Raw genomic sequence first — 27,160 nt, forward strand, 5'->3', positions numbered from 1 at the left:
AAGGACTGAAAAAAACCGGCGTTTCGTGGACCCCTGCCCAATGGGCTCAAGCGCACCAGCCAAACGACGACTGGCCGTGGCTTGTGGGCGGGATCTTTTCAAAGCGGATTTCGCGCTCTGAGAGCGGCGGCTTCCTATTGGTTGGTACTTTCTCTCTTTGTGGGCGCTCCCTGCCTAACCTAGGCCAGGGACTGGGCGGAGCTTCCTAGTGACGTGAGGCTCTCTGTAGCCAATCATAGAGAGGGACGCGAGACCGAGGAGGAAGCGGAATCCACCGCCGTGATCCCGCTTCGTCTCCCTCCGCCACGGTCCGGGCCTAAGCGGGAGCGGCGGGGCGGGCGGCAGTAGGTGTCCCGGGACGGCGGCGGAGGCGGAGGGAGACGCAGGGGACCCGGCAGTTACCAGGCCTGGGCCACAGCAGCAGAAGAGCCCGCGGGCGGGGCAGCCGAGTTCCCGGAGGCCCCGCCTGAGCGCGCGCGGAGGAGCCGGAAAGCAGGATGGCGGCGTCGGCCTTGTACGCCTGCACCAAGTGCACGCAGCGCTACCCCTTCGAGGAGCTCTCGCAGGGCCAACAGCTCTGCAAGGTCGGTGGGCGCCGGTCGTTCAGCGCACCGCTCCCCGCCAGGGCCCGGGCATTATATGGGCGAGCCCCGTGTCGACCGCGTCCCGCCTGCTCGCAGGCTGGGCTAGCTCGGCCGCTTCTGGCGGTCTCGGGTGGGGCTGAGCCAGGCGGCCACCAGTCCTCCGTGTCGCAAAGATTGGGTGCAGACTCTCTCATCCCAGCTTTGGCAGGGACTGCCCTCTTCTTCCACTGGGAGGCAGGGCCCGTGTTTGCACTTTCTTGCTAGCAACCCAAAGCTGCAGAGCTGATGGCATCCTGCTTCTCTGTCCCGGAAAGCGAAGCGACTGGTTTAGGAACAGAGTGCTCTGATTTGGAGCTCCTCCCATCCCATAAAAGCCGGGATGCTGTCTGTGAGCAATTGTACAAAATAACTAGTAGTTTCACATGTAAGCCACCCCTGGAAGTCAGTCCTGACAGCTTCCTTAGTTTTTGTCTGTTCCATATACCCCCTCCGCCCCCCCCCTCCACTAAGGACAAAAATATCCCCATGGAATTATACTCTGCCTGACGGCTGATATGATAAGTCACCCAGTTGTTTACGTTGCCAGCCAGGTTTTATTGACATTTCAGGCACTTGACTAAGTCGATTAATTTCTACCAAAGAGTGAGATTGGGTCTCTGAAATCAATACTAACTTTTGTATTATCTTATTACAGGAATGTCGGATTGCACATCCTATTGTAAAATGTACTTACTGCAGATCAGAATTTCAGCAGGAGAGGTTTGTATACTGAGCAGTCTTTCATTGTTACAAATTTGTATAAGGAATAATTAGGGGTTGTAAGATTTGTGTTAAAGTGCTTTGAAAAACTGATTTGGTTTTGAATTTTAAAATTTAGAGCTACTATGTACAGTATGAGAGAAGATATTTAACTAAAGAAAGCCTGGTTTTACATGTGAAAATAAGGGATAAATTGATAGCTGGACACTTCTGCCAACAATCAAAATATAAGCAATTACTTTTAAACTTTTTTTTTAATGGGAAACTGCTAGTTAACCTGAGGAAAGAGCTACAGTGTTACTAACTGCCTTGGAAGACTGAAGTCACTGCCTTAGGCAGTGTGATTAGCACAGATGTTTTTGACAGGAAATGCCTCTTTTAGAGGACACAGAGTAAGCTCAAGAGAACAAGTCCTTTTATTACTGAGTATGTGGACCTGACAGTGGAGACGAGTGGACTGGGGAGTGTGGTGGGCCCTGATGCTGAGGATGTGCATTCGTGGTGGTGAGGGGGGGAGCGTTTAGAGCCCCAGGGAAGGCATTAGGATTTCTGCTTTGTCTTTATAGAAAATATGCAGTGAGCTGGTTGCCTATAAGCATAGTGTTTGGAGTTGGAGGCAGGAGAATTACTACTTAGAGACTAACCTGGGCAGATGTCCTGAGACCTGTAGGCACTGTGTAATACATAAATTATATATGGAAAATTTGTCTTTTTACAGAAAACTATTCTAAAATTAGTACTGTGTTTTTTAAGAAGACACTCATTGTTAATTAGAATAAGTAATGTGCAACCTTTTAACTCGACCGTTTACTATACGTCAGAATATGTTAACTTACCCTGGAAAGCTATATGAGTGTAATCATCTGAATAATTTCCTTTTCAGTAAAACTAACACAATTTGTAAGAAGTGTGCTCAAAATGTCAAGCAATTTGGAACAGTAAGTATTTTTTTCATTTCAAGTCATTATTACTGACTACTTAATGTTTTTCATGACTTTTCTCATAAAACAGTCCAGTCTCTACACTTGTGAATCTGTACATATCAAAATAGCTCATGGAAGAAATTTTCTGTAGTCTTGATGAGTAAATGAAATCATTTAAAAACAACTGCATGCTTTAGAGTGAATTTCAGTATGAAGTTTGTGAAGCTATCTTTTAAAAGTACAAATGAAGGAAATTCCTTAATGTGAACATAATTATTTACAATGTTAACATAATCAAACTTTCTCCTGATTTGTGGAACTTTTTATATGGTAGTACCATTCAAGTGTTCAAAACTACAAATTGGCTGATATATATATACACACACACACATTTTATATATGTGTGTGTGTGTGTGTGTGTGTGTGTGTGTGTATGTATGTGTGTGTATATATATATATATATATATATATATATATATATATATATGTTGGTGATAGTAACATATCAGTGCTATTTATGATGGTCAAAGTGCTGGCCTTAAGACTTCATACTGTCCTGAATATCCAAGAAATCAAGGATGCTTATTGTTACTTAAATTGAATATGCTTATACAATTTTTTTAATATTGAAAGGATATTTATGTGTACTGTGGCAACAACCTATACATGGTAAAATTATTTTTAATTAAATAAATGATGTAAGGGTTAAGCCTGTTGTATATCACTGCAAGCTCTTAGCCTCAAATTACAGGTTTATGAGACTTTCCTGTGAATAATTGTTTAACCTCATAAGCAAATTTTATATTGTATAAAAATGCCATAGAAGTCCTGAGTGTATTTCTCACCGTGGTCAGATTTCTGAGCAGAGTGGTGAGCCTCATGGCTGCAGCAGTGAGTGCTAGTTGAATGAGTAGACCCATGATATTTGTCTTTGAATATATAACTTGGCAGAAACAAATGTTTTTAACTTAGCACTTTTCTTTATTAACCCCCTAAATATTTTACTAACACTGAATGTGTCTGATACAACAGAGTTTTGAATATCTCGGTTAAACAAAATGTGTTTATTTTTCAGCCTAAGCCTTGTCAGTACTGTAACATAATTGCAGCATTTATTGGTACCAAGTGTCAGCGTTGTACAAATTCAGAAAAGAAATATGGAGCACCTCAGACCTGTGAGCAGTGCAAACAGCAGTGTGCTTTTGATCGGAAGGAGGACGGAAGAAGGAAAGTATGTTTCATTTATGATGTCTTCTAGAAAGAAAACAGCTTGGCAATTGTTATAATCAGTATATCTCTAAGACACTTGTTTCTGCTGCCTGAAAACAGAATGGAAGAGTAGCATATTTTTCTTTCATGTATGGGTTCATGTTGATCAGTTAGGATGACTATACCTGAATATGGTGTGTGCCTCTAGTCCCAGCTCCTTAGGAGGCTGAAGCAGGAGGATCATTTGAACCCAGAAATCCAAGACCAGCCTAGACAGTGCAGTAAAACAGGACTGAGTAAGAATGTTTATAATTCCTTTGTGATAGGAATTCTACACTGTTCATCCCAGTTCAGTTTTGTAGTAAATCCTTTTACGTATACTCTTGCTGGTTACTTGAAATTGTTGCTGTGAAAAAAATACCAGCTGGCATATTAGCACTTAAAATTCAAAGTTAGTGTTCTGCCTTTTGTTTGGTTCCTGTTTGAAACTACTGTTTGTTTCTCTCTGCCTACAGTGACTTAATTATTAGGTGTGCATGTGCCATTCCTCTGCTGATGAGCATTCCCACAAGCCTCCTGCTTGTCAGTTTCAGTTCTTTGGAGGATGACTTTGAGGGGCTTACCCAGATCCCCCCACAGCACTGTATGTACCTTAGTTGTAAGACATGTCCCTCCAGCATTTCCTATATGCAATGAGGAAAGGCAGAAACTAGACCTTAATTTTGGGAAGACGTCACTCTCTCTCCGCTGGACTCTCATGATTGATTCTCATTATTTGCAGTAGTTACTGTCTGTAAAGTTGCCAAAAGCACCAGTGAGTAGTGAGCCATGGCTTTTAAGAGAAATTCAGGAAGAAGTTCCTGCCTATAATCCTAAGATGCTTGACAGTTCACCAAGACAGTTGTGATTCTAGTGTCTGTTGAAGATAACTTATCTGTGAATTTAATTGAACTCATAGCCAGGAGCAGTAATAATAGCTGAATAAAATTATAACTAGCTTTTTAAAAAAAGTTCATCACAGCCTTTTTTAAAACTGAACATGACAGTATTGAATGAATCGTGGAAAGAGCAGTGGTTTACGGTGCGAGAGCTGAAGCATGGAAGGGTATCGGGCTTGTTTTGCTATAGCTGAAGCTGTGACGCCTGCTGACAGGAGTTTGGCACTGCTCTACAGCTATGTGAACAACCATAAGTAGGATTCTTAGAGATCACTAGGCAAATCTACAGATTTATAAACTCTGAGTATAATGAGAATTGATTGTTGTTAAGGCTTCTGTTTTTGTTTGTCACAATATTTTACTGTTGTGGGAAGTAACTATCATTTTGGTAATTACACTGGAACTGATTTATGTCTATAAATGTTTTGCCTGCATATATGAATATGTATCATGTGCCTACCTAATATCCAGAGAAGTCAGGAGAGGGTGCTGGATGCCCTGGAACTGGAGTTATATAGGTGGTTGTGAGCCACCATGTGGGTGCCAAGAACTGAACCTGGGTTCTCTGTAAGAGCAAAAAAAATGCACTTAACTCCTGAGCCGTCTCTCCAGCCCTTGTTGTACTTAACTTCTAGACTAAATAAAAGCAGTGTCTCTCAAAATTAAAAATAATTTAAACAGTACTGGAGGTCTATAAATCAGTTCTTGTAGCTAATTTTATAATCCTCTTACAATATTATTCAAAACATCAAATGTGTTAATTAAAAAGATCTGCATATGTACCTTTATTCTGGAATTTCATGAAAGGCAGAGTGTTGCACACATGGAGTGGAGTATGATTGCAGTTGAGTTGCTTGCTGGACTCGCTGGAGCCAGTTTGCAAGTGCACTTAATGCAGCTGTTTTCCTCAAAGGTTGATGGGAAGTTGCTGTGCTGGCTCTGCACCTTATCATACAAGAGAGTTTTACAGAAGACAAAAGAACAGAGGAAGAGTTTGGGGTCTTCACATTCTAATTCCTCATCTTCATCTCTTACTGAGAAAGACCAGCACCATTCTAAACACCATCATCACCACCACCATCACCGCCACCGCCACAGCAGTGGCCACCACAAGTAAGCACTTTGAAATCCTTTGTTACAGCCGTTCCTGCCATTGCTCGTGATCTTTTCACTGGTATTTATGATCTTAGCTCCATGTGGTGGTAAGATGCTAGGCCAGTTTCTGTTGCACTTGATGTCCTGCTTTTCTTATCTGGCTGTGCCCCAATTATATACTCTGAAAGATTTCCACACAATATATTCAGTGGTTATTAAAGTAGCACAGAATTCATTTATAAAACCATCCTGTGTGGAAATCAAAATATATCAGCATTGCCATTTCACTTATGCAAATTAACAAAAGCTTCCATTTTAAAGATAACTTTAGGTTTTATTTATATAAACTTATTTATTTTTTAATCTTCTGGGTATGTGCATGACAGCTCAAACTTGGAAGATAGAGAATGACTTTGTAAAACCAGTTCGGTCCTTCTACCTCATGTGACTTCCAGAGATGACGCTCAAGTTGGCCTCATAGGAAGCCCTTGTTTTCTGTCCAAGTATTTGAAGTTTATTTTACTTGCCATTTGTTTATCCCAGTAAAAACATATTTAAAGCAGTGTAGAGAATCCTTTCAGAGAACAGACTTTAACATCATTTGTGACAAGTAGAAACTTTTTTGTTGTTGTAAGGATTGAACCCAGGTCTCCTTCTTTGTGCTAAGCACAGGCTCTACTGTTAAGCTATATACCCAGCCCCTATAGAAACATTATTAATCTTGGAGGTTCCAAAGTGTAAGAGACAGTATTTTTTAACTATGGTTACTTTGTTTTATACTTTTGTTGGTTGTTGGATTTTTTTTGTTTAAAGCATAGGTGGTTGTAATACTTCAAATACAACATCTTACTTAGTTTTTAAAGTGATTTCATGTACGGAGAAGAAATGCAGTAGTAATGTCTTAACTGTGTGTATGATTAAGAAGTTTTTAAGATGTAATTTTAGTGTTTGAAGAAAAAAACTAAAACAAATTTATTTGTAAATGGAAATTGCAAATGATATGATGTATACTCATTTTTCAGAAGAATTTGTTTTTTTCTCTAAATATTACTATGCATCTTTAGAATTTCAGATAGTTATTTAAAATACGATTTTATGTGCAGGAATCAAATGGCTTCTACATTTTTCAACACAAAAGTTTTAGCTTATCTGCCAGCAAATACTTCTTAGATGATGAGGATTCATTGAACCTGTGGTGTTTGCTGCTGTGTTGTACTGTTTCCTAGGGTGGCAGTCACAGACTGCACGCACTGACACGAAGAAAGAAAAGGTAGGGCTTTAGATTGGAGTAGCCAAGGAGCGAGGAGCACAGCCTCCATTCTGTTTCTTGCTTTAAGAAGAATGTTTAAAAGCTCTCATAAGCTCTGTTCCTCAGATTCTAGAATGTCTTCTTCCCGGGCTGGCTTTCAGAATGATTTTCCTAGCACAATGGGAAAAAACAAGAGGTAGATATAGGTGCAACGTGTAATCTTTTAAAAGGATAACAATTTTCTAACAAAAAGGGGAAAAGGACAATGCTGACTTTCTATTTTTTTGTTTTCTCTTTTGGAGGGGTACTTAAGAAATACAGTTACATTGTCCCCTGTTGTTCACAAGAAAAAGGTTCCAAGTCCTTTGGATAGGAAACTCCAAAGTGCCCCAGTATCCTTCATGATATGGTCTAGTTTTTCCATGACCTGTACCGTAAGTGATCTGTAGATTACTTACAATACCTAACACAATGGATATAATTAGAACTCATTGTTGACTATGTTGTTTATGCAGAAAAGACAACAAGTTCAGTGTTGTTCACTGCAGCAGCCACTGTAGGCTGACCTACATATTCTCTGCAGTTAATTGGCTCCTCAGATACAGAACCTGTCAATACGTAGGGCTGGTGGTACAGTTTTGTATCTGATAACTAAAGGCCATATTATGAATAGACAGGCCAGTTTGTTGGGTCCTGTCTTAAGTTGAGTAAATCAGAAAGAACCGTGGATGATAGATAAAGGTTGGTGATGAAAGGCCATCGGAACAGGGCTTAGCACTGAAGTCAGTTTGGATCCAGGAGTTCCTGATAAATCATTACTGTGCTGTTGCTACTTCAGTAATTATATGACTTGGGAATGCTTACAGGTAGTGAGATTTGTTTTAATCTTACACATGTACAGAGGAATTCCTCCTTAGAACTGCAACTCGATACCTGGTGGAGAATGGTCCAGGGTAATAGGGTCACAGCTCAGTCTTTGGAGCTTAAATTTTTTTTTTCTTGTTTGTTTTGTTCTTCAGGGTACACTTTAATTCTTTATTTTACTTCTACTTAAAAATGGAACCGATGTTTTTTATACACATGTAAATGTATATATTTGTTGTACATGTTAATGCTGTATTAGGTTGTATTAGATCGACTTATTTTTATGAGTGCTTGTAGCCATAAACAAAATGAGTTGTACCACTTCACCAATATGGAACTGAGACTTGGGGACTTTAAATAACTTTATGGTATTACAGCTTAGATAATATGCATTTCTTAAGTTGAATTAATATGTATTTCTAACTCACAGGCTATGTAGTAGTTATTAATACTACAGAAAAATGGAAAAGAAGTCATAGTATTATGAGTGAAATATTTGTCTTTATGAAATCTTCCAATATGATGAGTGTGACTTTTGTGCACTGACAAAGAGACATCTATAGACTAGGGGGAGGCTGCTTAGGGAGACTAAGAGGAAATGAAATAAGCTACTTCCTAGTCCGACTTGGCACAGGATTCTTAGCAGCTTGAGTCATATCAAGTTTATCTGCGTTTAGGATAACCATGCAGATGCAGACTTCTGTATTGTATAGCCAGGGCAGTTGACATAATCATTCCTAGATTCTTACATGGTCCTGCTGTGGCCTTGTGCTTATGTTCTCCAAAACTGAGCACAACTTTAAATTGAGTTATTGGAAATCTTAAAGAGAAGAGACAATCTACCATTATCCATGTGTGTAAAAAATTTAAGCTGGCTAGTAATAATTTGATTAGAGTTTATCCTATTTAAATGTGATGTGTTCCATATATCAGCTTATATAGCTACTGTGAACAGTAGATTTGCAATCGTTTGATTCTTTTGGGAAAGAATGTCTTAAATAAATATGACCAGATGTTACTCGTGTGTTTTTCAGAGTCAGCAGTCTAAGTCCTGAGCAGGAGCAGGGACTGTGGAAACAGAGGTAAGTGCTGGTGGGTGTGGTGGTGGTGAGGGGCACTTGTGTAAGTCAGCCTCTCTGACATGCTTATTTAGATGGAAAAGGAACTGGGACGATCAGTGACTTTTCAGAGGATGAGTAGCTTATACGTTGACACCTCTGTTTTATTCTAATCATTTTTGCTAATTTTTGCTTTCAGCCATAAATCCTCTGCAGCAATTCAGAATGAAACTCCAAAGAAAAAGCCCAAATTGGAATCTAAGCCATCTAATGGAGATAGGTAAAAATGAATGTCTTTAGTGCTGTGAAAACTGAACTTAATTGAGTAGTTCTGGTTAATTATCAATTATTACTACATATTTTATATGAGAATAGAAACATGGGTCTCACACACTGACTTTTTAAAGTCACCTTGGAGAGTAAAACATACATAATCAGTTAAGAAAACTTTAATTTTGGCAATAAGAAAGTGGCACTGAACTATGTTGTTATAACTGGGGAATAAATTTGGGCTCTGAGAAAAGAACAAATCTGAATAAAGAGCATTACTGTAGTTGTTCTTCAAGGAAGAGAAACACAAATCGGACTGTGGTAGTTTTCAGTTGACCTGCTTAGCAAATGTTTTGATTAAAAATTTGAGTGTGACTTTGTTTTTAGTTCATTAGCCAACGTTTGCTGATGTTACTGTACAAATTGGCTGCCTATTGCTTTACACTAGAAGTATTGACCCCCTAAAAGCTAATACTGAATTATATTTCTGCAGGTGTATGTAATGTGTGCCATTAGTAAGGTAATTTGCCAGTTGCATCCATTTCTGTCAGGTACATATTTTTTTGCATTAGCCTTAAGGATGTTTGTGGAATTGTCTCATTTATGCAATTTGAGCATCTGCAGATTTTCCTTCTACTTTATGTAATTCCGTTTTACTCTTTTCTTTTTAGTAGCTCTATAAATCAGTCAGCAGATAGTGGGGGAACAGACAATTTTGTCCTTATCAGTCAACTGAAAGAAGAAGTGATGTCACTTAAACGTCTCTTACAGCAAAGAGACCAGACTATTTTGGAAAAAGATAAAAAGGTGAGAGTACAGTTCACTGAAGCTTGATAAGGTTTGCATCTTGACTTTAATTTAACCTTTGCAAATTTTCTTTAGTTATTTGGTGATGTTTGCAATGCATGACTTTTACAAGACAAACTATAGAAGCCCAAGTTGAAGTCTAAGCCATCTAATGAAAAAAATAAGTGTTTTAGAATATTCATAGTTCTAAGAATTAACTGAGAGCTAATTATAGTAGTAATATTTTGAGTATTAGTTTTCAGGTAGCATGCACATTTAAAGTAGATCTAATATCTTAATCTTAAAATGAGATATAAATATTTAAATCATTGTGGTTGTAAAGTAATTAAAAACAGTCGTTGATGTATATTGAGCATGTCCCTGTGTCAAGCCGATGAGAGGTAATGATATTCTGATGTCCTGTGGCGGTGATTAGTAATCGGTGTCTAAGAGCAGTCTGTAAGAAGTGGCTGTGCTTACGAGCTTTGTAGTTATTTAGCCACATTCCGGATGAAATTCCAATCCTGGCCATTTCTGTGTGGCCTTAAGTAAAACATGTTCATTAGTTGAGGCCTTGGTTTCTCATTTTATAGATATGCACTTCATGCCACTTGATGGCTGGCTGTGATGATCATGTGTGCCAGAAGTATTTCCTGCAGCTCTTGACACTGTAAATGCTGGATTGATGCTGCTGTTTATGGCCATGGAAGAGAACTTACTGCACACTTAGGTTACAGACAAGCATTCACTGGGAAAATAGTGAAAACGTTAAAAACAATTTTTAATGACTCCTAAAAAACAGTAATTGTATTTTTAGCAGACAAAAGAAATGAACATTTAAAAAACCTAGAATCTTTAAAGTGGCTTGTCATCAGCCAAAAGAGATGAAAGTGTAGACAGGTCCAATAGGGACAGAGTTAGTCCTCGAGCCTCCCTTCAGCAGCTTCTGTGCTACAGCTCCCACACCACTTTGGTGGTTGATGGCCTTCATTTACTATACTCCTTCATTTTCTATATTGTGACCGAGGGTTTCTGTGGCCTGTGGCGGGCCTGGAACTCCGGGCCTGCCTGCCTTCTCCCGAGTGCTGAGATCAGTTCGTATGGACCACAGTATGAGTAAACTTAGTGTGTGAACATTGGCGCTGGTATGCAAGCTAAACATTGCATAGTTGTAGTTGTCTGTTTTAGGGTTCTTTATGAGTAATAATTTTAAATTAATTTGCTTTTATGAAAATGTGTACACAAAACTTTTACTTTTTACACAAAGCCAAATGTGTCTACATTAACCTTGAACAAAAGTTGAATAAAATGATGGGTAAATAAAATGATGCAAAATAGCAGTAATTATGAACCAGATATTAACAAATTGTAGACCTGTGGTTCTCAACCTTCCTAGTGTTGTGTGACCCTCATGCCAACCATTAGATTATTTTTGTTGCTACTTCAAAACTAATTTTGCTACTGTTATGAGTCATAATGTAAATATCTGTGTTTTTAATGGTTTTAGGTGGCCCCTGCAAAAATGTCTATCAACATCTCTCAATAGGGGCCATAATCCACAGGTTGAAAACTGCTGTTGTAGACTCTTGGACCCTTTATACCCAGCATAGCTGTTGTGTTTAACTACTTGTTGGAATTTCTTGCTTTAGTGTTTCCTTTAAGGACAAAAAGCATCAGCAAGTTTATAATTAGTGTATGTGTATCTAAAATTAATGATTCACTTACAGTTTTTCTTTTTAGTCTAAAAGGATCAAGTTAGTTTTCTGTCTGTTTTTCTATTGAGTAGCTTCCAAAGCCAGACACTTACTGTACTAAGTCAGAAAGAATCACAGGCAAACAGACAGACACTATGTTTCCCTTCCAGAAGCTCACAGTCTGGAGGCAGTACATCTACTAAAATAATTATCAAAGTTGATGGTGTCAGAATTGGCATTTCAGAACAGAACTCTCTTTATAATATACAGTGCAGACCCAGGAGAGGGACTAAGTAAAGCCTTTTGTTTGGAAGAATGAGCATAAGATCCTTCCCTTTTTCTCTTGGCTTTTGTGCCTTTTTATTTACTAGGTACTTAGTAATTATGGGGAAAACACAAACTGTGAAAACTTACATCATGGCAGAAGCTGGTTTTGTGTGGCTCTGTGAATAGCGACTTGGGCTGTATATTTGAAATCCTACAATGTAGTTTTGTTTGTGTTCATGTTAATGAAAGCATTGTCTTGTAGTGTCTGCTTCCTCACATTGACTATATTTTTGTCCTGGTAGGTAAATGTAGTATAATGGCTTTTTGTACATAATATTGGACACAAATTAACAATTACAAACACCATTGCCCTTGGTTGGTAACCATTGGGTAAATGTGCCTATTACGGAGCCTTTTCCCTTCATCATTGGAGATGATTTTAACTAGACGTCTGTTGATTTACTGTGATGTGTATTTAGTTGAAGCAGCTCACGAGCCATTAAGCTTTGCTTTGGCATTCTAGTTATGAAGGTGTGACCAGTTAAGCCCAAAATCAACCTTGACATTAGAAGCTCAGCTGCAGTGGGTCAGACAATTGGTCTCACAGAAGCTGCAGTTGCTACCAACTACCTCTACTTTCTTAACAAGTACATGTCTGTTGGGAGAATATTTAATGTGTCAGTATATGGACAGATAAGTGTGTGCATGAATGCTTTTTTTTTTTTTTTAAATTTCAGTTAACTGAACTGAAGGCAGACTTTCAATACCAAGAGTCAAATTTGAGAACTAAGATGAACAGTATGGAGAAAGCGCATAAAGAAACTGTGGAACAACTTCAGGTAAATGGGGTTGTTTATGTGCAGTGCTAGTTGCAGATTTAAATCTGTATTATAGTATTTCTTGACTTGAGTAGATGGGTATTTTATTACTTCTATTTTGTTCATTTCCAGTTTTAATTTTGACTTTATAAAGTTTAGATCTTGATCCCATTAAAAGCTTTTGTTTGAAATCACTTGAAAGATGATTCACTGTTGATCATGAAAACATGTACACACTAAGTGGGATTTCCAGAAAATAGTGAAGACTGCTCACTTGACTACTGAGCTAAGATGAGACTGTCATTTATGATACTAAGGTGACTATATGCACTGTAATCATTCTTCCCATTTCTTTCTGGACACCCAGAGGGAGGGAGATAAAGCCAATCTTGTTAGGTGGTTGGGAGGCAGAAACAGATGGATCTCTGCGAATTTGAGGCCAGCCTGGTCTACAGAGTGAGTTCCAGGACAGCCAAAGCTATACAGAGAAGCCTTATGTCAAAACCTCCCCTGCACAACTGCCCCCCAAAAGCCAGGTCTCGAGACCATGACTGAAGGGCCTTCATGTTGTGTATATGTTCTACAAGTCAAGACAGTACTTGATTGTATTGAAAGTGTATTAGGTATTTACTATATTTAATAAATACTAGTGTATTTAATGTACATAAATAGGCCTTAAATATACAGAACAACTGAACAATGGGAGCTGAGAGTCACTAACAAAGAGGGTAGATAGTGAACATCAACATAGAAAGGGGCTATTTCCTCATTACAACTTGGTTTTGTTTTGTTTTGTTTTTTCGAGACAGGGTTTCTCTGTGTAGTCCTGGCTGTCTTGGAACTCACTCTGTAGATTAGGCTGGCCTGGAACTCAGAAATTCGCCTGCCTCTGCCTCCCAAGAGCTGGGATTAAAGGCATGCACCTCCACGCCCGGCCCTACAACTTGTTTTTAACTATTCTATAAATTGAGGCATAAAACCATAACACATTCATTCATGTTCTGTAGTTTGTACATTAGGATATTTATAGAGTTAATTTCTTAAACATAGAGATGATGTCATATTCAGAGTTCAGACTTGAGGGGAGAGTGCAGCTTTGAAGGGAGTGCATGAATTTTCCTTCATTTGAATGTTTTGTTTGTTTTCTGAATTTTTCCCCCATTGCACCAAGGTATATTTTCTCTTCCTTTTGTGGTTTGGTATGTGTCGTAATTGAATAGGATTTACATACTTCTTGGAATCCACATGTATATTCCTTGCTTCCCATTTTTACTAGTGACAGGAATTTGTAAAGGAACCATTGTAAAACCAGGGGCCTAGTGTATCCAGGTAATTGCTTCATGTGTGGAGATTGTGGGAATGCACTGAAGATTGCCCAGCTTGAGCTGGGCCTCTTGTGCATTCATTACTTACTATTTTACTATACCATCAGCGATTGCTTTGTTTTATTATATTCTTAAGTTATGGTGAATGATCCCCTGAGATATAATCAACCTTATGTAACAGAAGGGCTGAAATAAATATTTCTAAGTTATAGAGTAACTATAATAATGATAAGCACTTCCTAGGTCTGACTTAACCTGGTATGTTCTTCCAAGGTGCCAAAGAACAGTTCCTTTTGTTAAAGTGAATTGCAAGAGAACCATTTTTATTTTAGCCTGGTTGATGTCTTCAGCCCACTTCCTCTTAACTGAGTTTTTCTATGCTACTATAACAGCTACTCATACAGAAGGGAAGGTACAGTTAGTTAATGTGTTTTGTATGTCATGTTCATATTTGCTTCTTATAATAGCTGAGTGATGAGTTGCCCCAAGTTACAGGTGAAACCGGTCACATAAGTAGTAAGCGAGACATAGACACTGTATTGTGTGCCTCAGGCTTACTTGTTCCTTCTGAGGAATGTCTTGCATCAGCTCACACCTCAGGTTACTTGGGTGTCCGAATGTCCTCCTGACCAGCTGCTTCCCTATACACTTTGAGTTTCTGCTAGAGACACTCTACAGCTAAGTGTAGTTCCTACCTACTGCCTTTAGTAGCAGTTACTGAGGTGAGTATACCTAGTTAAATCTGTTCTTATCTCTTTCATTTGTTTGCTTTTTTTTGAGTTGGAGCTTCACTACGTATCCCAGTTTGGCCTCAAACTCATCATCCTCCTTTAGCCTCCAAGTGCTTGGTTTGTACCCCTTACTCCTTCCTACCTGTCTCCTTAGTCTTTTATGATACAGAGAACTTAATGGTTAACAAAATTATCTTGCTCTAATAGATCTTTTAAATATTTTAAACTATCAAACCTAAGAATACAAACTGAAATTCATCCCCCCAAATGGTATTAAATCCAAAGTACCAATAATGCCAAGTAAAAATTCTGTTCTTTAGTAAGACAAGCTAAAGGGAAGGGAAATTATGTGTGAGTGTTGCTGTGTGCAGGCCACAGTACCATGTTTTTTCAACTCCCTGAGTCTCTTGTTAGGGATATGACTTATCTTCCAGTTAAGTCATAGGTAAGTAGAGCCTGGAGATGATAGGCAGGGTCTGTGTAGTTCCTTCCTTTATTTAGGCTGACATTTTTAAATGTTTCTAACTTAAGTATTACAATAATTGCATTGACTTTTGTAGGGTGCAAAATAAGTATTAGAATAAAATTTCAATGTATACACTTAATCTCTGCAATATACATCTTATCTGCAATGTAAAGCTTATATTGCAAGGACTCAATAACAACCAATGCACTATTCTTCTTAAAGCCTTTGTCATATATAATTTATCAACAAAATACTGCTGCTCTTGGGAGACTACCTACACATCTATTCTTCTAGTTCTTGCATTTTATTCTAGGAAAGAAACATATAAGTTCATTTTTTCCTTGATTGAAAGCAGAGTTTTAATTATTTGGTAAGCCAGGGTAAATGGTTGCTCCTAACTGCCTGCCTCTGCAGCCCTGGCTAAGGCCTTTCTGTGCCCTTCTCTGCTCTGCACTCCACAATTTATTTCTTGCAAGCGAGTCTGCTGTAATTAATGTTAAATAATATGGTTACACTGTTACTAGAATTTGTCAGAGTAATAGTTCATGCTTATGAGTAGTGGGGGCTTCCACTGAGGATTTTTAAATTGTGTTATAGTTTAGTAGTGCTCAAACTTCATCCTGTTTCTGTTGGCTCAGAAACTCGGAGCAGCTTTGATGATTTGTAGTTTTCATGAGGAACTTTCATTACCTAACTTCCCAGAGGCTGCATAGAGTAGCAGAGACAGAAGAATGAGAAAAGACTTGATGAAGTTCCCACTTGTAGATCCCCCAGGAAGAACAGCTCTACCAGACGACCCCCTGCAGGCAATGTTCTTTCTGATGAGCAGGCATTGTATAACTAGCTGAAATGTCAGAGCACTGCTAAAGTGACGTTCTGAGTCTTTGGCAGGGGGAGGGGTGGGGTGGGACGGGTTATGAAATTAGACCAATACCATTAGAAAATGGCCTAGGTGATACTAAAGTCAGTATCACGTGGAAGGACCACTTGGGCTTGTGAAAATGGTGAAGGGTAGCATCTGACCTCCAGGTCTTAGAGCCAGAGTTTGATTTCCCAGACCCATGTCCAGAAGAGGAAATGAACTCCCTCAAGTTGTCCTTTGACCTTCACATGCATGTGGTGGCCTACACATAGGCACACACACACACACAACAGGTGCACACAAGTAGATAAGAAAATGTTCAAGGCCGGGCGGTCGTAGCGCACGCCTTTAATCCCAGCACTTGGGAGGCAGAGGCAAGCGGGTTTCTGAGTTTGAGGCCAGCCTGGTCTACAGAGTGAGTTCTAGGACAGCCAGGGCTACACAGAGAAACCCTGTCTCAAAAAACAACAACAACAACAACAACAACAAAAGAAAGAAAGAAAGAAAGAAAGAAAGAAAGAAAGAAAGAAAGAAAGAAAGAAAGAAAGAGAAAGGAAGGAAGGAAGGAAGGAAGGAAGGAAGGAAGGAAGGAAGGAAAAGAAAATGTTTAAGAAGGGCCTTTGGCAAAGTGACACAATGATTTTTACAAAAACAATCTCATACTTTTTCTGTATAACAGTAAGCAGCAAATGGAAAACCTCATTTAGCTTGCTAGAAAATTCTCCAAAATAAATATTTGATTCATCCTTTGTTTTGTTGAAAAACATGCATTTAGATAGTTTTCATGTTTTAAAGAACCAAAAGTTGTTTCTTGTTTTAGATTTGAAACTTCTAGGGAGCTTGCCACTTGCCATTTGTCCAAAACTGTAGGAGTTTATCAAGAGCTGATACACCAATCCAGAATGTTCTGCCTATCTAACCTGAAAGAGATTAAATAGACCAACTCATACATGTATATAATTTTTATATAAATGAAATTAATTAGTAGTTTTCAGCATGACTTACTAGTTCAAATTTTTTAAATCTTGAATTTTTGTCTCTCACAGGCCAAAAACAGAGAACTACTCAAACAGGTTGCAGCCTTGTCAAAGGGTAAAAAGTTTGACAAGAGTGGAAGCGTGCTAACATCTCCCTGAAAAAGTTCACTTGTTTAGCATTTCTGCCCAACAGTGTGTGCTTGAGGTGTCCTGTGACACCTTAGATTCTGTGCAGTGGAAAGATATTTTTACATGCCAAATTAATTGGTATGTGTCCTATTCACTTTTATAACTTACACACAGCATTTTTTAAGTTGTAAACATGCAGATAAAACTTCAGCTGGCTTGGAGTGACTTCTTAATTCTTTGATACCCGGAACTTTTTTCTAGCAATAGTCTTAATGGTTGTGGAGTGCACGGGTGTGCACTGTGAAAAATGCAACACGCAATAATGGAGTGGTTGGCAGAACAGCAGCAGGGGGTGGGGTTTGCTTTTGTTTAACACTATGCTGTTTTCAAATACATAGTTTTCCATTTAGAAATGCAAAACTTTTAAACAAGGAAAATGGTGAACACTGTTTTTTTGGGAATTGTATTTTTACTTCACATCTACATGAATTTAGAGAATCATGGTGCTTTTATTAAAAGAGCTTCAGAGTATATGTAAATAAGTTTTTAAAAGTTACATCACTAATATCAGTTTAGTAATCTAACATTTCATTACTGTTATAGGATTGATGTTTACTGTACAGCATCCAAGGTAAAATGTGTTTTTGTTTTGTAAAAACTGTAGATTTTTACTTACAAGTGCCTTTTTGCCACCTAATGTTTTTATTTATAGGAATGCTGATCTTTTGTACATATGGTTTGTTTAAAAATCATGTTAATAAGTTTGTATATAAGTGCATATGTACATAACCAGATTTCAAAAAGAAATCAAAGTTATTAGTAACATGCAAGATTGCATATTAAGAATTAACTGATAAATTCATATAGACTTTAGGTGATTTTGTGGTTTGCTGCTGTATCATAAGGGAAGCTGTTGGTCATTGAGTTCATTTAATTATGTTGGAATACTTTCCTAAAGATTTAATTTTAACTCCATTTTGATAGAGTGATTTTATTTTTATGTTGTGTGGCTTCATGTTTATATTTTGTGAGTTACATGTTTTGCTTTATTTTTATATAAAATTTCTTTAAAATTTATAACGTTTCTATAACAGCCCATATATCTGCTTTTTTATAATGTGTTCTAAGTTAATATTTATGTACACCATACTTACTTTGTAAATTTAATACAAATCTGGAAAATTAAATAACTTTTATAATCAAATCCGTGCTTATGTCTGAATAATTGAAATCTGTAAGATTCAGACACTATTTATAAGTAATTTGCCTCAAAAGAATAAAATTGTCTATAAAAGGTTAACATAGTGTGGGATAGATTCTGAGAAATTACAGATCGGCTTCTGATGTTAGTGGTGTTCAGCCAGTAACCAACATCTGCTTCCTGTTAGTTCTGGCTTCAAGGTGAATTGTAAACCTTGCGGCGCTGCTGGCCACACCATATGACTTCTTCCTCTCAGGAATGTGCAGACAGCTACACTTGTTTTCATCAGTCCTGAAGGGTTGATTTTAGAGAAATGTTTATATGGTCTTCATATCAAAGATTACTGTTAAGAATACATAGAACAATTCATTTTAAGTTACTCAGGTTTTACTAAACTTCCCGCAGTAGTTTGCTACAAGTGAAAGGAAATCTACAAGTTCAGAAACAGCTCATTTTCAAGTGACAGTAAGATTGAATTAGTCAGCTTTGGTAAGAGTCAGCTGTGTGCTGTCCTGGGGCCTCAGAAGTGCACTCGCTCACTCACTGTTTTCCACTTTGGTAGACAATGCCTTCCTGTGGGTATTCATGTCTGCAGGATCTGCTGCAGTCATAAAGTCCTTATTACGTTGCTTTACGTTTTGTTGTGATTACAGGTTCTTGGCCAGTTTTCAATCCACAGTAGTCATAATTCTAAATGAACTACAGTAGTTCTAATACCTTGCTGGAGAAGATAGAAACAGAATCCCTCCTCCCCTTTTTAGCTAACATGGAAATTGGAAATCAGTTTAAAAGAGTGAAGCTTTGTAAAGTGCAAGGCTAAAACTAAAATTTAGGACTTTACAGTATCAGACATACTCTTTATTCCATAACTTTATTTTATAACTTAAAATTTTTTGCAATTGTATAAATTAGTGATTGAGTCTCAGTCCCAGATCTGTAGTGTATTGATCTAAAGAGTTGATACCTGTCCAGAGGTACTATGGTGTGCTGTATTGTGCTTTTAGCCTGTTTGCTGCAGTTAGCATATCCCAGTGAGGGTCATATAGACTCCAATTTATCATGTATTAATAGCCTGTGAATATTACAGTCATTTTTAGAGTATATTGGTCTAAATATGCATTTTCCGATGAACCTGTTAAGCTGGTCACATGTATAGATTATCAAAATACTGTACCTGTATACATCTGACTGTTGACATTTTGTACTTTTTTCTAAGCCAATATTTCACAATAAAATATGCCGAAAGCTTTGTGTTGATTCTGCTGTAACGAATTACTGTAATTTTGGTGACAAAACACACATGTGTGCATGCATGCGTGCACACACGCACAAATAATAAGTCCTGGGGACCACAAATCCAAAACTTGGCCTCAGTCTGAAATCGCCATGTTGGCAGGATAGTCGTGAATAGGAGGAGCTTGCCATCCCCCTGCCTCCTCCCACTCAGTTCCATTCTGTTCACTAGGTGATCATCTTCCTTCATAGCACAATGAACTTGAAATCTCCACTCTTTGCAATGTATATTGTGCCATTCTGTGTCTGCATAATCGCCCCATTTCACACTCCGGAGGTTCATCTGAGTGCCGTGTGTCCAGGTTTAGTTAGGAATCCCATTATGGACATTTTGGGGTGAGGCGTTGAGCATACCGCAAGGATTGTGGTTTTCCCTCCTCCCAGTGAAGTCCTAGCATAGGAGCTCTGAGGGAAATGACTGGGACTGAACATTACAAGGACACCCTAGCTGGTTCAGTCTGCCTGAGTGAGATGGATAAGCTGATCTGAGCAGGTCACTGTGAACGGTTACAGAAGATAAAACCAATGGAATGAAACACTCAGTGAATTTATGTATGTAGTTACAATGCAGACAAACACAAAACCAGAGCAGTAATTGGTCGCCACTGGCAAATGGTTAGGGCCTAGTTCATTAATTTGAACACTGGTATTCATTATTTTGAAACCACTAGGCAAATTGACTAGATGCAGTTTCTCTTGGGACGAAAATCCACTTATTGCAAAACTTACAATACAATAATGATCTCTCAGTAGTAAAACTAGGCAAGACATTGTTAATACTGAATGTTTCTCATGGAGAAACACTGTATAAAGAGTTGCCCAATTGGTAGAAATAAACCAAAATAGAACCCAAGGTCCTATTGAAAGTCACACCAAAGGCTATAATTGACCTTCATAAATTGCAGGGTGTGTGTGGGGGGTGAAAACAATGGAGGTGGAACCTGTAGACTAAGAAGCACTCAAGAAATCACCAATCACATTGGTGGCTCCTAGTTAGACTGTGAATCAAACTTAACTTTTTCTTTATAAAACTTACACAATAGATCCATCTTCCAGTATTGGTAATGATACAATTATTCTTTACAAGTCTTTGTGACTTCTATTAAATACTTGGTTTTGATTCATCTCATGGAAAAAGATGGATGGATTAAAGGTGTGCACCACCACGCCTGGCATGCCCCATTTTTGTGATAGAGCTTAAGAAAGCAACACAAATGGCATTGTTTATGCCTGGAATCCTGATACCTGAGAAACTGAGGCACAAAAATCACAAGTTTGAGGCCAGCCTGGGCTATGTATGACTCAAAAGACAAAGCACTGACAGCAACAGTCCGCGTGAGATTCTCCTCAGTGCATCCATGTTCATGAAGAAAACACACACCACCAGTATTCAAGTAAGAAAGTAAGAAGGCATCCATGGCTTGACTCTGCTCATCTTCCATTCATGGCTTTGTAGTGGCCATCATCATGCTGCAGTGTCATTTGGTTCCTGTTTCTCGATCATAGCAGAGGGAATCACTGCTACAAAACAGCATAGGGCTGGACTTGAGCTGTGCAGTAGAGCACAGGCAATCACTTTCATGTGCCATGTGCCAGTCACTGTGAGGAGTCAATAGTGTGCAAAGATCTGCAAGCATCAGATTGTTGCAGGGAGTGCAGAGTCTGCAAAGGATGGCATTACCAAAGGAAATATGATGCAACTGTGTTCTGTAAACTGCAAAAGCTCAGCTTCCCACACTTGCTGTGACTCCTGCCTTGTTCCTGTACTTGTTCCCCCATTTATCCCTTATATTGGAGGGTTGGAGGTGTTCGAGCTTCCATCCTGTTTCCTTTTAAATTTTAAAAACAATACTCATTTTCTAGTTCATTAAGTGTTACCTGTAAGTCTAGTGCTGCATAAATGTACAATAGATTAGATCTACCTTCCTAGTCATACTGTATTCAGTGCAACTTGGCTGGCAGCTCCATTTAGTTGTCTAAGCCTCTTAAACATATTTTACTATTTTAACCTCTGTGTGTGTGTGTGTGTACCCACATGCCACAGTGTGAAGATGCAAGTACAGCCTGCAGGAGTCAGTTCTCTCCAATGTGAGCCCTAGGATTTGAACTCAGGCTGTCATGTTTGGTTGCAAGCACCTTTTCCTACTGAACTGTCTTGCCAGTCTAAGCCTCTTACATTTAATGTCCAAAGTTGTGTCCTAGTGCTTAGAAGTACCCAACCAGTCCAAGTGGAAGCCCCTCTTGATGTTCTCACCCTAGATGGAAACAATTCAATTTGTTGGGGCTCAACTCTTCAGTACTGTCCCGGACTCTTTCTCACACTCTGACTGTTCTTTCAAAATTTCTTCCAGCCCTAACTTCATAGCATAACCAGAATTTAACTACTCTCCCAATCCCCTTCCCATTTCCTCTGGTGACACTTGGCTGTCGTCATTTCTGAGAGTAATGTCTCCAGTGTTTTTGGACAATCAGGACAGCTATGGTTGGAGAGGGCCTGCTCTGGGGATCAAGGGAACAAAGACTGGTCTCCTTCCCACATTCCAGCAAACAGAGCCTGCACAACCAAGAGCTGTTAGTAACGGTAGCTGCACACCTGCATAACAAAGGGCTGTTAGTAAAGGTGATCTCCTGATCTCACCTTAAATTGGTGGCCTGTTAACAACACTGATTCTCATGGTTTCACAGGCCATGTGCATGATGAAGGTGCTGGCTGATTCCACTTGTGGAGAGAGCGCTCATTCTCAGGTAGTGGTTTCTCATCACATCTTCAGATAGTGGCAAGTCAAGGGAGTTAGTTGTCTTCTCATATCTCAGGCATGGTCTAACTACACTCCTGTACCCCCACCCCCGCCGAGTGCTCGTCCTCTCCCCCTTTCTACAGTCATCACTTGGAAATCCAGCAGAAGGATTTCGAAGAGACAAATACAAACACCTCTAACTGGAAGCCCCCAGGATGGGTTTACATTTCAGCTGTCCAATAGCCCAAACACCTTGACTTTAAAACAACTTGTATAAAATTACAGGTCAGGCAATGAATCCTGGAGCAATTTTAAGCTTTCTGAAAATTCCTACCAATGTCCACCAGAGGGAGGGCTCTGCTACCAAACCATGCTATCTATGCAGTCGTTTCCTTCCCAGCCAGACCAGCCCTAGGACCTGCTTCAGTAAGAGCAAGCCTAGTTTTTGGTTGTGAGCCTAGCCTTTAAAGGCTGAGTCATCGCCAGCCTAGTGAATCTATAGTTGAATGTTTTGTTATACATAAGAGTGTGTTTCCAGAAACGGTTAAATTTGGATAATTCCATCATATCCCCCAACTCCCAATCCAGTCAACTGATTAGCTCAATAAAAGTGAATTTGAAAGTATCATTTTCTCTTTGGCTGAAGTGCTTTTGAATTCAGAGTTAGTATTTTTAAAATTTCTTTAAGAACATCACACTGGGGCTGGTGAGATGGCTCAGCAGGTAAGAGCACCGACTGCTCTTCCAAAGGTCCTGAGTTCAAATCTTAGCAACCATATGGTGGCTCACAACCATCTGTCATGAGATCTGATGCCCTCTTCTGAAGTGTCTGAAGACAGCTATAGTGTACTTACATATAATTAGTAAGTAAATTTAAAAAAATCACACTGAAGATTTGAACATTTATTTCGCTTCCAGTGGTCCCACTAATGCTTAGAGTACAGTGTGTATGTTTGTCCTTATGGACACCCAGATATCCCTGTTCTTATTGTGCTGGAGGGAAACCCAAGACCTAGCAGTCCTGAATTAGAAGCTGCCATCTCCAGGAAAGGCAGTGTGCTCTGTGAAAGTGTGGCATGGATAGTGTGCATCACTGTGCTTTTCTGTGGATGCAGCCTAGTGCCATCCAACACACAGCCTGGGCAGCCAAGAAGATGCTCCCATGCTCTCAGTGCCCTCTGCATGAGAAGTGGCATGCTTTAAATCAAGCTGTTGCTTGAGTTACATGAACAATTCTCAACCTGTAGGGAGTGAATCATTCAACCTTTGAGGGTTGAATGAACCTTGGCACAGCGGTCACCTAAGACCATCCTGCATATTAAATATTTACATTACAACTCACAACAGCAAAAAAGACAGTTATGAAGTAGCAGTGAGATAATTCTATTGGTTGGGAGATCACCATAGCATGAGGAACTGTATTAAATGAACACAGCAAGAGGAAGGCAAGGACCACTGCTGTAGATGGTTTTTAAAGGGTCATTGTCTTATGCTTGTTTCTTGTTTTTGCACATTTCAGGTGCCTGGCTTTTCCCTGTATGGTAATAGGACAACCTTAGAAACCAGGAATCTTACAGCCTGGGCTTCTGTTGTAAATTCTTCTTGTGTTGTTGGTTTTCAATGCAGCTCAAATGACTGTGTCTCCTTTGCTATGTGAAAACCTATCAAATATGGGCCAGGATAAGCATGTCAGTTTTCCCAGATGAAATCTTAACCTTGTTTGAGTAAATGTCCAGTGTATGGGTGTACTGTAGCAAATGTTCTAGTGTGTTAGCGCTCTGAACAATGCTCCTGACATGTTACAGCTTGTTCAATGGATAACTTAGATTTCTGGAAAATCGTGAGTTAAACTGGAAATAAGGAGTGGGCCAGATGTGAAGATGGAGCTAAGGCCCTTTGCTGTCTAATGTCTAGTGTGTCTTTGTGCCTCGTGACTTTTAGTCTTATATATTTTATAAGTGGTATGTATGCGCATATTCCTATTACAATGTTAGTTCACACATCTCTTCAAATGCTTCCAAAGGCTTCTTAGCCTACCAACTAGCATCCTGCCAATAGCCACAGCCCTTCTCCAGCTAGAGCATCTGCCATCTCTCTTCATTTTACTATTTTGGCTTGGCTTGTACCAAAGCAAGGAGACTTAGAGCAGTATGTAGTAAGTTTTACTTTGTTTTGAGGCAGTTCAGGTTGTTGGCCTTGAACTCACTGTAGGCAAGAATGACATTAAACTACTGATTCTCCGGCTTCTACCTTCTACACACTGAGATTACAGGTGTATGCCACCATGCCCTCACCCATATTCCTGTAAGTAACTCCACCTTGGTCTGTCATGGGTTTCTTATCTGGGGTGATTAGATGTGTGTCTCTCCAGGAAATGTTTTGTCACACAACAATGTCATATTCTGTGAAATGTAAGTCATTATCCTGATGTGTCTATTATTAAGCACTTGACATTTTCAAGAAAAATAGACCATTTTAGGAAACAGAAAGGGAACATGGTGTGATCTGACTGTTCAGTAGGCTTGGCATTTGTTGATCTGTGGTGCTATCTGACTTTTTATGGAAGAGTATGCACAATTTTAAAGAATAGTTTATGAATGCTGTGCAGCTTATAGTGTAGACAATATCAAAAAACTAAAGTGAACTTTAATGTTTGAAATCTATATGCAAAAGAATATTAAAAATTTTAAATTAGTTCTGGTGAAATGCTCAGAGTCCTTGCAGCTCCTCCAGGGGACCAGAGTATGGCTCCCAGAATGCACTCTGGGCAGCTCACTTCCCTGTCCTATAGCTACAGGAATTCTGATGCCCTCTTCTGGCCTCCACAGGACTCCACATGGAGATGTGTGTGTGTGTGTGTGTGTGTGTGTGTGTGTGTGTGTGTGTGTGTGTGTTCAGACAGACACACAGATAAAACACTAAACAAGGGCTGGTGAGATGGCTCAGTGGGTAAGAGCACCCGACTGCTCTTCCGAAGGTCCAGAGTTCAAATCCCAGCAACCACATGGTGGCTCACAACCATCCGCAACGAGATCTGGCGCCCTCTTCTGGAATGTCTGAAGACAGCTACAGTGTACTTACATATAATAAATAAATAAATCTTAAAAAAAAAAATAGAGTCCTTTAAAAAAAAAAACAAAAAAACACTAAACAAACAAACAAACAAACCCTTTCAGAAAAAGTAGCAACCTCAACATGCCAAAGTAGTTGCAAATGCCAGCTTAGGTTGTGGGAGCACCACTCAGAGCTTCCCTATCACTGGCTGTGAAACTGGATATCCTGCCCAGCATTACCACCCACAGTTCCTTCAGGGCTGAGCTGCAGATGTGATGGGTCTTAGAAAGTCACTGAACAATGAGGTAGCTCAGTACCTAAGAAGACACGCAGAACACGTTGTTGCTGTATTTAGTAAGTACCAGTAGAAGTGACGACCATGTGCTGTTTAAGCTGAGTGTTCCTGTCCCTGGCTTCCAGGTGCACACCCAGAGCTTCAGTTCTTTTCACTCATCCACTGGAAACTTCCTAATGGCTTTGAATGTTGATCTTAACCTTCTTTATACGCATTTCTACTCCCACTTTCATTTGACAGCATGGACCAGAAATAAACCTCTTTTTCTGCTATGCATGGGATTGAGCCCAGGGCTTTATATGCACTAGTCCAGCTCTGTACCAGTGAGTTACAGACTGGTAGTAAAAAGCAAGTCTTTCTGAATTTGTAAAAGACACACTGGCTCTCAGATGTACTTTGGTACTTTTGTTGTCAGCATAATGCAAACTGGATTCTCACCAGTGTATGAAGTATGTTAGCTGTCATTAGCAGGCTCAAAGAGTTTTACAAGTGGGGATCAGCATGAGTTCACCTCCACAGACACCTTGCAAGACTCAGCGCCTTAGCATCAGGACCCACGGAGGGTGGGAATGAAGAACAGGACTGAAGCTGAGAAGAGCATTCCAAAGCCTACAGCAAGGCCCCAAAAGCCTAAGTATGGCTGAAGTGAGAGGCCGCCAGGGAGCAGGGGGGCATCATGGAAGTCCCACACAGAACAAAGACAGGCCCTCGGCCACTTTCCCAGGCATGATGGCAGATAGGAGATGCCAACAAATACTTTAGAAGAGAGAGAGTGGAGGTAGAGCTGAGATAAGATGCTGCAGAGGGGAACGGCTGAGATGCAGCTACTGTGGAGTGCAGGACCCAGGAAAGATGGAGGGATGAACTGGATGAAAGACTGATGAAGTCTTAAACTATTTGGAACCTATTAAGGTAGCTATCTGGAGTCTTGCTCGCTACAATAATTAACTCAAGACACTCAGCAATTAATGATGACAGACATGGCTGAAGGCCAGAGTGAGTCAACATGGGAGAGATGGGAATGCCATTACATTTTACAAAGAGATGGTGAGATCTCTAAGTTTACTTATCTGAACTCTCAGCTAAACTAGAGTTACTCAGTGTGCTGTGTTGAGTCAGAAGTGTGGAGGGATTTAATCCTGTAAGCACAGCAGGCAAGGCAGGAACTAGAGAGCTTGTTAATGCATTATCAAGCTGCCGTAAATATGACACACAAGACACAGCACTTTATTGTGCTCATGGCTTCCCAGGCCTGTGTTCCGGGCTTCATGCTCTTCCATACAGCCCAAGCCAGGATGGCTTCTACTTGCTTCACAATAGCTACAGGCTCAGTGGGGAGCTGTGAGGCATCTGGAGCAAACCCAGTAACAAAAGACAGAATCACCTAGAAGCATCTTTACACAGGCATAGAAGCTAATGGGGTGGCATTAGGACTGGGTTCTGATGGGACTGCCAATTAGAATTCCTACATGAGGTCTTTTCATGTAGTTTGAGTTTCATGTAATGGTTGACTTGTCCAGAAAACAAAAGTAGAAGCTTCCTGGCTTCCAGTGTGTGTCATACTCTGTCACTTTT

General features: G+C 39.6%; 1 protein-coding gene across 2 annotated transcripts; it reads left to right on the forward strand.

Moving 5' to 3' along the window:
- The first annotated feature begins 229 nt into the window (after positions 1 to 229).
- Positions 230 to 19,462, forward strand: Fam76b (family with sequence similarity 76 member B). 2 transcript variants are annotated; one of them, XM_021172046.3, is made up of 10 exons: positions 230 to 584; positions 1,279 to 1,343; positions 2,227 to 2,281; positions 3,342 to 3,497; positions 5,327 to 5,526; positions 8,656 to 8,703; positions 8,879 to 8,959; positions 9,624 to 9,756; positions 12,434 to 12,535; positions 16,945 to 19,462. In XM_021172046.3, the coding sequence occupies exons 1-10, from the start codon at positions 498 to 500 to the stop codon at positions 17,032 to 17,034; spliced, it is 1,017 nt and encodes a 338-aa protein (XP_021027705.1). In that variant the 5' UTR covers positions 230 to 497; the 3' UTR covers positions 17,035 to 19,462. The 2 variants fall into 2 exon arrangements, with proteins under 2 accessions (XP_021027705.1, XP_021027704.1); XM_021172045.3 differs by having other exon boundaries at positions 231 to 584; positions 9,621 to 9,756.
- The last annotated feature ends 7,698 nt before the right edge of the window (positions 19,463 to 27,160 follow it).

This window comes from Mus caroli, unplaced genomic scaffold, assembly GCF_978045245.1.
Source record: "Mus caroli unplaced genomic scaffold, Mus_caroli_1 scaffold_11, whole genome shotgun sequence".
NCBI lineage: Eukaryota > Metazoa > Chordata > Mammalia > Rodentia > Muridae > Mus > Mus caroli.

Excerpts from the sequence above, each read along its gene's own strand:
- Fam76b (XM_021172045.3), top strand. The coding sequence starts at position 498 with ATGGCGGCGTCGGCCTTGTACGCCTGCACCAAGTGCACGCAGCGCTAC. Across the intron at positions 5,527-8,655 it reads CACAGCAGTGGCCACCACAA|AGTCAGCAGTCTAAGTCCTG; the intron begins GTAAGCACTTTG and ends TGTGTTTTTCAG. Across the intron at positions 12,536-16,944 it reads AAACTGTGGAACAACTTCAG|GCCAAAAACAGAGAACTACT; the intron begins GTAAATGGGGTT and ends TGTCTCTCACAG.